The 14,244-nt window shown below is 43.4% G+C and overlaps 1 protein-coding gene across 1 annotated transcript in view; it reads left to right on the top strand.

Moving 5' to 3' along the window:
- LOC106547336 (nuclear receptor subfamily 1 group D member 1) overlaps positions 1–7,224 on the top strand; it is a 43,428-nt gene extending 36,204 nt beyond the window's left edge. Inside the window, exons 6-8 of the mRNA XM_087710566.1 lie at positions 566–751; positions 1,493–1,703; positions 4,199–7,224. Coding sequence (XP_087566692.1) covers positions 566–751; positions 1,493–1,703; positions 4,199–4,395 — 594 coding nt within the window. The 3' untranslated portion in view covers positions 4,396–7,224. The remainder of the gene's footprint in view (positions 1–565; positions 752–1,492; positions 1,704–4,198) is intronic.
- Positions 7,225–14,244: the final 7,020 nt, after the last annotated feature.

Below are 14,244 nucleotides of genomic sequence, written 5' to 3'. Positions count from 1 at the left end.
CTTCTCAAATACAGTTTTAAAAATGACAATTAGTTGTTGATGGCAGGTCCACATTGGCAAGCTACTGAGTTCACTGTTAAAACTGTTTGAAATAGTGGCATATGGAAAGACCTTCAAGTGAAAAATGGCAAATTGGCCTCTTTTACCTTCCAGCAATGCTTTCTAGTAATCCAAGATATTTTTAAAAATCTTTTTATCCCACTGGAGTGTGTGCGTGTGTGTGTCAGTTTTGCAAATAACTTTGGCTGGAGGAAAAAAAAAAGTTACAAATATTCTTTTTTCCAGATTATCAAAGGCAAATTATCCTTTTATCATTCTTCTCTCTCCCTCTCCTCCTATCCCTTTGACGGTTCTATCCTTTCATTGCATCTCGATGCGCCTTTGTGTTGAACTAGTTTACTCTGTATTCTAGTAACAAAGCCTGTGTGTGTGTGTTGCGAGAACAAGCAACTTTTAAAAGTATTAAAGAAAATTACCATTTGAGTGTTAAAATGGATCAATTTGCATTGAGCTTTTGTTTAACTAAGCATAACCTCTTTCTGTCAATCTCTTTTGTGGCATGTAGGCTTGTCCTCTGAATGCCACCCCTTATTGTGGCAGCGGCAAGAGCAGTCAGCAAGTGTGGGAAGAGTTCTTGCAATGCTTCACCCCAGCTGTCAAGGAGGTGGTCGAGTTTGCCAAGAGCATCCCGGGCTTCCAGTCACTCTGCCAGCAGGATCAAGTCATGCTCCTCAAAGCGGGCACTTTCCAGGTCAGCACTGGGTGCATCTTTTCTGTGGGCAGCCCCCCCCCTCCCCCAGTCTGTGCAAAAATGATTGATGCAACCCTTAGTTAGCCTCAAGTTCTTTTCTGCATTGCAACAGTGTTCAGCATGATTTTGTTTTGTTTTGTAGCTAAGTTATGAGGGCACAGAGCAAGAATGAGGAAGCACAGAGAGATGACTCTTTTGGGGGTGGGTTTGTTTTCCACAGTATCAAAGTTATGGAATGGCTTTTTAATTGTCAAATAGTTTTGCTATCATCTGGAGAACATAACTCTTGTTGGCAAGACCTCCCTGCAGACTGCATGCTTGCTGCTTTTGTTATTGGCACAGGGAATTTTTCTTACAATTAGGACACTCTCTTCTCAGAATTTGGAACACTTTCCAAATAGCATTCTTGTGTCCCGGGAATTGCCCAACTATGGAAAATGCATGTAGGGACAAGAAAGTTGTACCTACAAATGTTTATCAATTTTACACTGGGACTAGATTACTGGTTAGGCCTTTGGCTGGCTCCCAAGATGTAAACAGCACGCATGTTAAATACCGCCTCGCTTTTCTAGGCTGGGCACCTTATTATTATTATTTTTTTCAAATTTCAAATTTCTTTCAGATGCAGATGATAACAAGATTGCTGTGGGAAATTATGAGTTGCTCATTGTTTCTTCATTCAGTCAAGAATGTCAAAAATATGTTTCTTTGCTTAAAGTGACTCTTTCTGTCCTTTCCTAGGTGCTGATGGTGCGCTTCTCCACCCTCTTCAGCCCCAAGGAGAAGAAAGTAACATTTCTGAGTGGGGAAACCTATTCACTCGGCAGCCTGCGTTCCATGGGCATGGGCTCTCTGCTGGATGCCATGTTTGAGTTTAGCGAGAAGCTCAGTTCCTTGGGCTTAGATCCACAAGAGATGGCCCTCTTCATGGCTGTGGTCCTTGTCTCAGCAGGTGGGTGTGAGTTTTGTTGTAGTGATACAACCAGACTAAGGCTTTGGGTAGAGAGATAGACTTGTTGCAAGAATTCTTGTAGCTTTTGCTAAAGCCCTTCCTTCTCTACTGTAATCCTGTGATGGAGTCTCTGTAGGTCAATGTTGGGAACCTTTTAGGCACCATGTGCCAAAACGGGAGCGCTGGAAACTGGAAGAGCAGTTCCCCGGCACATGCATGCTGAGCTTCTGGTTCCCAGCGTGCGCATTACCTGCTTCCGGTTTCTGGCATGCGTGAAGACCAGCTGGCCGGTGTGCATGCATACAGTGGAAACCGGAAGCTCAGCTTCCTGCAAGCGTGTATGTGCACCAGGGAGCTACTCTTCCGGTTTCTGGAGCTTCCGCGCGTGCAAAGACCAGCTGACCAGCATGCATGTGCGTGCTGGAACCTGGAAGAGCAACAGACAATGATTGGCGTGCCCGGAGAGATGGCTCTGTGTGCCACAGGTTCGTCATCACTGCTGTAGGTAGTCCTCAACTTAAGAAACATTTGTTTAATGATCGAAGTCGCAACAGCATTGAAAAAAGTGACTTATGATCATTCGTCACATGACATTTTCATGGTCACGTGATCAAAATTTGGATGCTTGGCAACTGGCGTATAGTGTTCCAGGGTCATATGATCACCTTCTGCAACCACCTGGCAAGCAAAGAAAAAAGTGATTTATGACCATTTTTCACACTTAACGACCATTATAGTATCTTCATGGTCACAAGATCAAACATCAGATACTTGGTTGCAGCTAGAATTGTATTTGCACAACATTGGAAAATTGAAGAGATTCCTATTGATGAGAAGGTGATTAAGGAAATAGAATGTGCATGCCATATTTTTCGGAGTATAAGACGCATCCAGATTTTGAAGAGGCATTTTTTTTAAAAAAAGTAGGTAGATAGATAGAGGGATAGAGAGGGAGAGAAAGAGAGAGAAACACAGTAGGTAGGTAGGGGGAGAGAGAGAGTAGTTAGGTAGGTAGATAGGTAAAGGGATAGAGAGAGAGAGAGAAAGAGAGAGAGAGAGAGAGAAATACAGTAGATAGGGAGAGAGAGTGTAGATAGGTAGGTAGGTTGGTAGGTAGAGGGATAGAGAGAGAAAAATAGAGAGAGAGAAATACAGTAGGTAGGTAAGTAGATGTTTCCAGGTTCTCCATGTGCTGGAGAAGAAAATAGCTGACAATCTGTAGTACTTAAAACTTTGTTTCTGCTGGCACAGCACTTGACCAATGTAATTCTCATCAACCACTTTAATTAAACAGCTTTCCGAAAGGAAAAAAAAAGGGGGTTGTACTTTGCAAACCTCCCCCAAATGGCCCGTTTTTCGCAAAAACGGGCCTGTTTTTTTCCAAATAAAAGGCATGAATAGCCTGGGGGGGGGCCTTGCAGAGTGCTCCTGGGGGCAAAAATGAGCAAAAAACGGCCCGTTTTTCATGAAAACAGGCCATTTTTTGTCAAAAAAATTGCATGCATAGCCTTATGGAGGCTTATAGAGTGTTGCTGGGAGCTGGGGGGGAGGGAAACAGCCCATTTTTTGCTTATCCAGCCCCCAGGAGCTCTCTGAAAGCCTCCATAAGGCTATGCACAGCCATTTTGGTGAAGGGGGTGGGGCTTCTGGAGGCAAAAAATGCTGTATTCGATGTATAAGATGCCCCCAGATTTTCAGCCTCTTTTTAGAGGAAAAAAGGTGCATCTTATACTCCAAAGATATGGTAAATGAATAGATTAACACTAGTAATAAACGAGAAAGAACAAACTGAATATTACATGATATGGGAAGCATTTTATCACTGGTTAGAGAATAAAAAGGAAAATTGGAGATAAAGAAGATTAAAGAAGAATAGAAAATATGTTAAGATAGAGGTATAAATAAGATGATAAATGTTTGTATTATGATGGGGAAGCTAATTATGCTTAATGTTATTGTATTTTTATTAGAAGATATGTTAAGAGGAAAATGAATAGGTTAATAATGTTCAATTGTTTAATATACTACAATTTTAAGATTAGATAATTAATATTAATGTGAATGATGTTGTAAATGCTGAAAGCTGTTGCACAGATATTTATACCCAGATGATACACTGTTTAAGGAAAGATGAAATGTTCATATGTTGGGGGAAAAAAAACTAAAAAAAAATTCGGACACTTGGCAACTGGCTCATGTTTATGACGGTTGCAATGTCCTGGGGTTATGTGATCACTTTTTGACAAACAAAGTCAATGGGGAAGCCAGATTCATTTAACTACGATGATACTAAATTAACACTTAAGTGATTCCCTTAAAAACCGGGGCAACAACTGTCACGCTTAGCAACAGAACGTCTGGGTTCAATTGTGGTTGTAAGTCGAGGACTATACCTGTATGCCGTCATTTTTCCAAGGCAGCTAAACCCACCCCCCTCTTTTCCATGTCTTCTTTCTTTATCTTAATTTTTAACACGTTTGTTTTGGTTTTCCCAGATCGCTCCGGGATCTCTGATGTGGATGCTGTTGAAATTCTTCAGGAGACTTTAATCCGGGCCTTGAGAACTCTGGTAACCAAGAAGCATCCGGATGACTCCACGCTTTTCCCCAAGCTGCTTCTCCGTCTCCCCGACTTGAGAACTCTCAACAAGCAGCATTCAGAGAAACCTCTTGCCTTCTGGATCAACCCTTAATTCCAGCACATCGATCTCATACGTCCCTCAGACTTTTTTAGGAAAGAAAGAAAGAAAGAAAAAAATCCACCATCAAGTAAATTTACTGCAGCGGACTAAATGTTGCTCTTTGGGAAATGACTGTAATGATGAAATAAGAGGTGTAGAAAGGACACGACAAAGGCAGGAAGCCCACGGCCCCTGGCAGCTCGTTGGAGTAGATCCAGCGAGGAGAGAGATGGGAGAAAGGAGGAAGGATGCATTTCCCAGATAGCGCTCTCCACAGCACAATGCAGACTGAAGATCATTTACGTGCCAAGAGAGATCAGGCAAACAAACTGGACGCATCTGTTGTTTCTAAACGGGTGTGGGTGTGTATACACACGCATGCATATATTCACACATATATTTCCATACAGTGTTGTTTTGAGGCTCTGCCCTGTATATAAAAAAGCACCAGCTACATTGTACATAACAGTAATTCTTGGTAGCTCTTAAGGGTGGGGCAAATGTAGGACCACCTGGTAAGGCAGTTACTCCCAAACCTAGCTTCCTTAATCTGCACGCTAGTGTAGCCCCAATTTCAAAACTTTTTTCCCCCCTTTTCCTTCGTTAGCCTCTGTTCCCTTGCTGCTGTTCTCAGAAAGTGTGTGCACACACATGAAAGAGGTTTTAACTAAGTAGATGGTCTCATCAAATAGGAACCTAGAACTACTTAAGTTTTCCACCCCATCTCATCTCGGCAACTGATTAAGCAAAGCCCCAATTCTCTTTCATCTTGTCAGGTAACCCATATTTCATAAAGATCTCCAGCAAAAATGCAAAAGGTCTTCCACCAGTTCGTGGCAGATTTGCTCTCCGTTCTCTACAGCAAATTAGAGAGAAGTCGTAAGAGGAGGAAAGCTCTGGAGATGCTGTCAGTCGATCGGAAGTCTAGTTTCTCAGCAAGGGATAGGAACTTGATTGTAGTTGGATGTTTCGAAAGAGCCACAGGTAGCCCTTGACTTAACAACAGTTCATTTAGTGACAGATGCTTGGCAACTGATTGATATTTATGATGGTTGTAGTCCTGTTTTTGCGACCTTTTGACAAGCAAAGTCAACACGGAAGCCAGATTCCCTTAACAAACATGTGATTAATTTAACAACCATAGCAAGAAAAGGTCGTAAAATGGGCCAAGGCTCACTTAACAAATGTCTCACTTAACAGCAAAAATTTGGGGCTCAATTCTGGTCGTAAGTTGAGGACTACCTCTATTGGAATGGAGAAAGAGATTTGTATTAGCCAGTCTTCCTTCCATCTCTATAAGATTCAGCCATAAGGAAGAAAGGGCTAAGCAGAGCAAACACTCCGAATATTTTTCTGCTCAGCTTTTCTGATTACTTCTGGACTTTGGTGCTTTTCTACCCCCTTAAAGGGTGAAGTTTGAGAGATTTTATCCTAGAAACCCTTGGCCTCTCATTTTAATTCCAAATCCCATTCTTTTTTCAGGATGGGGCCAAGAATCCCAAGCCCTCTCCAAGCTGCCTTTCTTACTCTATTCAGCTCCGTCTTTTAGGATAGATTTCCCATATTAAACCCAAGAGTTTGTTGACTAACTCACCCCTTCATCAGTAGACTGCCTTCCTTGGGGAGTGGTGTGTTCTTTGCACTTTATATTACTTTTCTTTTAAGCAACCAGATTCTGTGCCAAGCAATGTGTAAATTATGACCTGAGTAGATTATCCAACTTAAACAGATGCCGTGTTTGTTTATTTTGCATAATTTATTCTGCTTCCACTAGTCTTGAAGGTGAAGGTGGCACTGGAAGCTATGTTGAATACTGAAGTTTCATCCTCTGATCTCTAAAAATTCTATGGTTTTTCTGGATTTCTGAGACTGTATATCACAATGGCACATCAGTGTCTCATGCAAAATGTACGTGGTTTCGAGCACCAAAGGGTCACACGGGTGCGTAGATTCAATTGCACTCTCTGGGTTGGTTGGTTTTTATTATTATTTATGCCCGATTGTGACCCAGCATGGGAGAAATGGCTCTGATGTGTATTTGGGGCTTCGGGTTTTGCCGAAGCCCAACTTTGAAAGAATTGAAAATGTATTTTCCCACGACAAATAGAAACGGAATGAAAGTGGAGATGCTCAGGATGCTAACTTCTGTAACCCCAAATTCTGTGCTCAGAACAAGATGGAACTGCAGATGCACGGATTTAATAGACTTTGAGAGCTCTAGCCCTTGACAACCTAGGAACCCTTTTTCCCCATATCGAATTACAAATTTAAAAGAAGAAGCCGACCCACGTTGGAATATTTTTAAAAGACTTGGAGATGACCAAAAAAAAAAAAAGGGGGGGGGAGAGAATCCTGGACTCCCTCTTCTCTCCAGTAGGATCTCCCAGTGTCCCTGTCTGATTGTGGTCAGCCCTGCCTGGTTCTCTACATTGATATATGACAGGTTTTCCATCCCATTTACAGGAGTTCTCATAGCATGTTTGAATCACCCTCCTGTTGCATGATGTGGGGAATATTTGGTGTTCTTTGCAGGGTGGGAGGGACACTTGCTGCTGCTGTTCAACACTGCTTTGAAATGAAACCAAATGTTGCACTTTTTCTTAGAGATGTATGTAGGAACAAAGAGTCCCCTCCCTAAATTGAAGTATATTTGCTGCAATGGGAAAAATGGAGAGGGGTTTATTTGCTGCTGCTGCTGCTGCTGCTACTGCTACTGCTGGGAGTCCAAAAGACTCGTTAAAGATGCTGGCAAGGCAGAGAAAAGAGAGAATTTATTTTTTGTCTAACATTGAAGTGCAATAAATACATGAAAAAGATAAATAAAATAAATATTTGCTAACAGTATAAGCTTTCTGTCCTTCTTGTCATTCAGGTGTTCTGACCCAGGCTTCCTTAAAGAGCAAGAAGCAGAGTCTTAGTCCCGGCAAAACCCCTTTTATTTACACGACTGCGAATTCCTTTCATTCACAGTCAGCAAGGCTTAGCAAGCAGTCTTTCCGAGGAATATTTATCAACACGAACTTTATCTTGTTTAGAGACCTGCCAGATAGCTAGTTTCCAAATGCAGGGCAAGGTAAACTTGGCACAGAGTCCCTTAAAGTCACAAACAAAACTTTCCACTCTTGAAACGACTGAAGGAACGAATTGTTTCCTGCAAAAGCCCACTCCCCATTTGTTCCTCTTTTGTTTCCTCTGGGAGGGGCCAATCCGTGGCACGACATAACCGCGAACGTCAAAAGTGCGCCAACAAAACCGCGATGTCAAAAGCGCGCCGACAACAGCGCGCCGACAGAAGCACGATTTAAGGTAAGGGTTAGGGTTATTTTTAGGGTTATGTTACAGCGCGCTTCTGTCGGCGCACTGTTGGCGCGCTTCAGCGCTCATTCGTCTCCGCGGTTTTGACGGCGCGGTTTTGTCACCGTGCTTTAGTCACACACGCTTTTGTCGTACGCGCATTTGTGGTGGAACCGGCCAATCACCTCCAAGGTGTGGCTTTACTCCTAAGTCGACCCTGCTTTCCTAGTTGTTCTTGTCTTCTGGCAGCTCTGCGCATGCACACACTGGGAACAGGTTCCAGCTGTTCCTCTGCCTCACTGCTGTCTAGCTCCCTCTCTGCCTCTGACGCAGAGCCCTCGAATGAACTTTCCTCAGCCCCTAGGACTAGCCCATGTTCTTCCCCAACCTTCGCACTGTCCGACTCTGCTGCCAGCTGTGCTGGCCACTGGTGGGCCACAATACTAAGCTTGTGTCAAAAAAGGAGACCTGGAATTGAGAAACTTCCTAACGGTGAGGACAATTAAATTACCAGTGGAACAGCTTGCCTTCAGAAGTTGTGGGTGCTTCATCCCTGTAGGTTTTTAAGAAAAGAATGTTACAGCCAATTGTATAAGGGTCTCCTGGTTGAGCAGGGGGCAAAACAAATTCTGATGCTTGAAGGAAAAGTAATGATGGAGGCCCAGTACTTGTCTTTCCTATGAAAAGCAGTTCCTTTGTCCAGCATTCTGGAATGTTTATTTGTAACATGCATGGAGATGATTTGCATGAGAAGTATTCCTGGCCATTCTAAAAATGCAGCGCCTGCTGTTCTCCTGAGCTAAACAGAAGGAACTGCTTAAGGTGGAAGTATTAACATTGTTAATAATGAATTAGGCTGATCTATTTCAGTCCTCGCTCCTCTGGGGTTTTGCTTCTCTGAAGATCTTCCCATATATTTTTTGAGATGACATAAACAGTGTATTTATTAGATTTTTATTCTTTTTTTCCCAATTTCTAAAAATGTCCTAAAGTGGGATTTATATTTCATGTATTTAGGCAAGTGGTTTATGGTTGGCAGTTAGCTTTTTTGCAACTGTAATGGCCTCTGTTCACCACTAGGAGCCAGTGAAGGCCACAATAATATTCCTTTCCCTTTAAAAGGGCTTTTGTAAATACTATGCACAAATAGAATATTCTAAATTCACAGACTACTTCAATGGATCTCAGGCACTTGTTTATTGTTAACTGGCTGCTAGCTTATCTGTGTGCCTCCTCTTCTGCTGTGTTCTCATGATACAATGAAGGCTCATCTTCATGTCCCATTCACTGTGGTATGGAGATGGTCTCCTGACCATTTTATCTCCTCTCCAGCCTGAAGCACAGCCAACTTATATTTGTCTTCAGCTGTCCAGATTGAAAGCACTAACGTCCCTCTTCTCCAATCACATAGGTGCTTTTTCAGGAGGCAATGGGACTTTCTTGTTTTTTCTTTGGAGACATTTTGCTTCTCATCCAAGAAGCTTCTTCAACTCTGACTGGATGGTGGGGAATGGAAGGATTTCTATTCCTTGCAGACAGCTGGTCATTTGCATTATTTCAGAGAGTCATTGAGGCCACTTGGAGGCTTATCTGTGTCCTCAGGGTTCTGCAAATGGGTGCGGAGTCTTCTTGACTGCAGGGTGTTTTCTGCCCTGTATCCCTTCGCTGTTGAAGACAGGCGCAGGCTGTTGGGAATGCTAAACGTCTATGGAGTCTATGCAGTTTTTAAAGGAAAAAAAAAAGTCCAGTTGCCTCCTGAAAAAGCACCTTTGGGACAACCATGACCCGGATGACTCAGAATCTCCATAGACTTCTCCCAGCACAAGTTTTGCCAGGCATATGATCTACAATGTCTCATTGACATTAATGAAGATAAGGTTAAGCTGGAATCTGCCTGGCAACTACTGATGTTGCCAAAGTGCAAACAGTATCCCCTCCATTTTCTGGGCCAGTTTGGCTTGGGCTGCTGGAGAAATTGGATTATCTGTCTTCCTGGACATTGCCTTCTACATCATGCATGATCATGCCTGATCAGAAAGAAAGTGGGCTCTTCATATATGTGGGTTCTCAATAGTAGGTCACCAGGTGTATGAGGAGGAACAATTATCATCCTGCTTTGCCCTGTGTTGCTGTTGCTGTAAGTAGTACCTGGCTCATTATTAGTAACTGCAAGAGAGATCTTGGAGTCCTAATGGGCAATCCCTTAACTGTTCTGACCCCCCCCTCCTTCGCTCGTTCAAAGACAACAGGCAGACAGACTTAAAAGGAAATAACTTTATCAGTCCTCGGCTCAGACTGGCTGCGAGCCCAAAATAAACCTAAATAAAGTCTCTGGCAAGAAGATAACAGAATGCAAAAACAAAGATCTCTTAAGGCCAAACCAGGTGTACAGAAAGAAAGCAAATCACTTCTCCAAGTGCCTCTCACAAACAAACCACGACCGATGAACGATGAACCATGAACGAACGACGAATGTTGACTTCTGCAACCAGGGCGTGGCACCATCAGTCCTTTTATCTCCAGAAGACCACACTAACGAGCCCCAGCTGCATTGTTATTCCTGCATCCCAACTCAACTCACAGCAAACTTCTGCTGAGTCACAACACTTAACTATGAGCCAAAGTGCGCTGCATCTGCCAAAAAAGCCAATGCAATCCTAGACTGCAATTAACAGTGGTGCAGAATCAAGTTCGTACAAAGTGTTAATACCACTTTATAATGCCTTGGTAAGACCACACTTGGAATATTGCATTCAGTTTTGGTTGCCGTAATATAGAACAGATGTGGAGACTCTAGAAAGAGTGCAGAGAAGAACAACAAAGATTGATTAGGGGACTGGAGGCTAAAACGTATAAGAACGGTTGCAGGAACTGGGTATGTCTAGTTTAATGCAAAGAAGGACTAGGGGAGACATGATAGCAGTGTTCCAATATCTCAGGGGTTGCCACAAAGAAGAGGGAGTCAAGCTATTCTCCAAGGCACCTGAAGGCAGGACAAGAAGCAATAGATCAGGGTTGTCAAACTTGTGGGCTGCAGGCCAGATGCGTCATGCTCTGGCCAAGCCCATGCCTGGTTTAGCAAAGGGGGGGGGGAAGTCGAGATATGTCACATGATAATGAGTTTGACACCCCTGCAATAGATGGAAACTAATCGAGGAGAGAAGCAACCTAAAACTAAGGACAAATTTCCTGACAGAACAATTAATCAGTGGAAAGACTTGCCTCCAGAAATTGTGGGTGCTCCAACACTGGAGGTTTTAAAGAAGGGATTGGACAACCATTTGCCTGAAATGCTATAAGGTTTCCTGTTTGAGCAGGAGGTTGGACTAGAAGACATCCAAGGTTCCTCCCAACTCTGTTTTTCTGCTCTGTTCTTATCAGCTTGAGCTACAAGGAGAATCAGACAAAGCCCCTATCCATTTCATTCCAGCTCCTGCAGATTATACATTTAAAAGGGGTATAAGGGAGCAAGTGACTGTGTCTGGTAGCACCTGGAACTAGCACACAAAATGGTGGTGGAAAAGATAAAAGTGCTCTCCCCTCTTCTAAAATAATAAGAACAAGGAAGAAATATAGCTGATTGAAGAGAACATTTGTTGCTCAGGGTTGAATTGTGGGGGCCGTGGTCAGGGGTGGGTTGCTAATCCCGTTCCAACCAGTTTGGTTGGAACGGGGCCGGCGGCGTCCTCGTGCATGCGTGCAGTTCACGCATGCGTCTTAGCGCCTGCGCGATGCTCCAGCTGCTCACGGAGACTTGCACAGGCACTGTATGTGCCATCCAGTTGCTCACGGAGACTCGCGCAAGCGCTGTATGTGCCATGCGCCTGTGTGGAAGCACAGAAGCCTTAAAAGACTGGTAAGGAGCGCGGGTGGGCAGGTGGGCCCTTCGCCATTCCCGGAAGTTACTTATTTCCGGGTTCGCCGACCAACCGGTTCGTGGGGACCGCCGCGAACCGGTTGAAACCCACCCCTGGCCGTGGTGCTCTCTGAGTTTGTTTCTTGCAGCACTGATGAAGTTATCTAGTTATACAAGACAATAGCAGAGTTGGAAGGGACCTTGGAGGTCTTCTAGTCCAACCCCCTGCCTAGGCAGAAAACCCTATACCATTTCAGACAAATGGCTATCCATCATCTTCTTAAAGACTTCCAATGTTGGGGCATTCACAACTTCTGGAGGCAACTTCTGTTCCACTGATTAATTGTTCTAACTGTCAGGAAATTTCTCCTTAGTTTGGTAATGAGATGTCTGGAAACAAACAACCAAGCTCAGAAAGCATCAAGGACCCCACAAAAAGTATAGTTGTGCAAAATCAGCAGGGAACCCGTAATTCAGATTGAGGATAGAATCAGAAACACCCAGAACTTGATTTTCTTTCCTGGTTTAAATTGACTTTCCATGCAGTTGCGCAGAACTAACACTCTGTTTGGTAGGTGCTAATACACTCCTAATTTGCTTTTGCCTTAGGACTAGCTTTGCTTTTCTTCTTCCAGATGTGTTGGCCTATAGCTCCCGTCCTCCCTGGGCATATTAATGGGGTGATCCGCAACACAGACCAAAACATATAAAGGAATCCAAGTTGGGTGAGGTTGTCTCGAATCCTTGCAAAGAGCGGACTAAATATTGGCAGGCTGGAAACTGAGCCATGCCTTTTACAGTTAAAATAAAACAGTTTTTTCTTCTTTCTGTTATTGCAGTACACATTCTAAGGTATGACCTGGGTTCCTATTTTTGCACACATTCGTTGCCCATCAAACCCCAGAAGTCCAATCTGGCCAGACGCGAAGCTTGCGTGTTTGCCCAGCTGAGGACATAAAGCCCCTTTCCTCAATAGGCCCCTTGTTCTTGGGCTGCTTAGCTTGGTTCTGCAGCCCCCAGCATCATCTCAGCTTGCGGTAAGCAACCATCTACTTTATTTGACTTGAGACGTAGCCAAGAGGTCTGGACAAGGCAAGAACTGTTAAGAGTTTTGGAGGTGGTTGGAGAAGAGAGAGCGAGAGAGAGCGAAGTTCCTCTGATTTGCGATCCCATTACCAGGGCTCACCTTCTCTCCCCTCTTCTAGGCCTCATTGCACACTGTAGGGAAGGATACTACAGACCAGACGTGTGTCTAAGGTAAAGCTTACTACAAGGCGTCTATTTTCCGACATCCTTCCAAAAGGGACATCTGAATAAAAGCCAGATCTACAAGGTTCCTTGTGAGTTTTATAAGTGATCTATCGGAAAACACCACAACTCGTATCTTTCTGCATAGTGATGTATTAGCAATTACCAAAGCTAGCCATATATTTTCATGGATATTTTTGACGTTTTAATAGGATCCCCTTGAAATCACCATTAAACATACATCATACCTGTCTCTTCAAAGTGCTAATACTACTCCAAATCCTTGAACACTTGAAAAAAGTTAAATAAGCCAAAAGTTTCTATGAGACTTCCACTCTGGCTGTGTATTAATTCTTTTTTTCTCACTGCAAAACATATGGCACAAATTCCTAGAGCTGAAAGAAGCTGAAAAGTCTATTGATCACTAAAAAAATACATGGCATAAAACAGCCTTTTATGAGTAAAAATAAGAATACAATCAGATTCACTTACTGGATTTCATCACTAAAGTTAACTAGTTTCAGTGTTGAGCTGCTGCTGATAAAACATGTTAAGGCAGCATCCTATATTCACTTTATATTCGTACTCACTTTTTTTGAGTGAGCTAAGTGATTGGATTTTTTTAACCACTGCTGGTCAAATTGGATGGGTTCTCACCTTTGTGCTAAACCATAAAGTGATTTACAAACCCACTTTCTGGGTTACACTAAGCCAAAACCAAACCAATAATGAGAGCTTGGGTTGAACTCGAGCAGCTAAGCTTAAGACAAGTGTAGGATCACATAAAGGATGGATTTGCACATTGCAGTCAGTGGTGATTTGTTGAATAAGTCAGAACTGGTCAGCTGAGAGCACAGAGAATTTAGCCACGTTAGAAGTCACAGTGGGTTGAATTGAAAGCCCAGAACATCCCATTCTTTGTAAATTATTTGTTCTAAGCTAGGGGTCAGCAAACTGGTGTCTGAAGCCACATGTGGCTCTTTCATCCCTCTGCTGTGGTTCCCTGTCGCCGGTCGGTTCTACAATTGATAGGGCTTTCGGTTAGGACAGGTAGAGGAAAAAGGATGCTGCGCTAGGAGGAGACACTATGGTGAGGGAACCGGACTTCCAGTCGGCTGTAGAATTGAAGGGGGGGGGGCTTCCGGTTAGGACCTTTGTGGCTCTTTGAGTGTTTAAGGTTGCCGACCCCTGCTCTAAGCAAAACATTGACACACTGCTAGCCTTACAACAGGTATGTCCAGACAAGAAGGAAACTAAATACCAGCTGGGTAGGCGGGGCTCAGTGATCATATGGGCATGGCCAAGTCAATGTCACTCAGGTCGATGGGCACTTCGGCTTAGTTGTTACAATGGTAATAAGGGTTAATTGGAGAGGCAGTTTCTGTAAGCAGGGCAATAAAAATTAGGCTAGAAACAACACCAGAATGTTTCCTTCCTGCCTTCCTTACAGCCCTCTAAAGTGG

The sequence above is a fragment of the Thamnophis sirtalis genome, unplaced genomic scaffold, assembly GCF_051295495.1.
Source record: "Thamnophis sirtalis isolate CommonGarterSnake01/CBP01778 unplaced genomic scaffold, rThaSir2_p1.2 scaffold_3, whole genome shotgun sequence".
NCBI lineage: Eukaryota > Metazoa > Chordata > Lepidosauria > Squamata > Natricidae > Thamnophis > Thamnophis sirtalis.
This window is presented reverse-complemented; position numbering and strand designations above follow the sequence as displayed.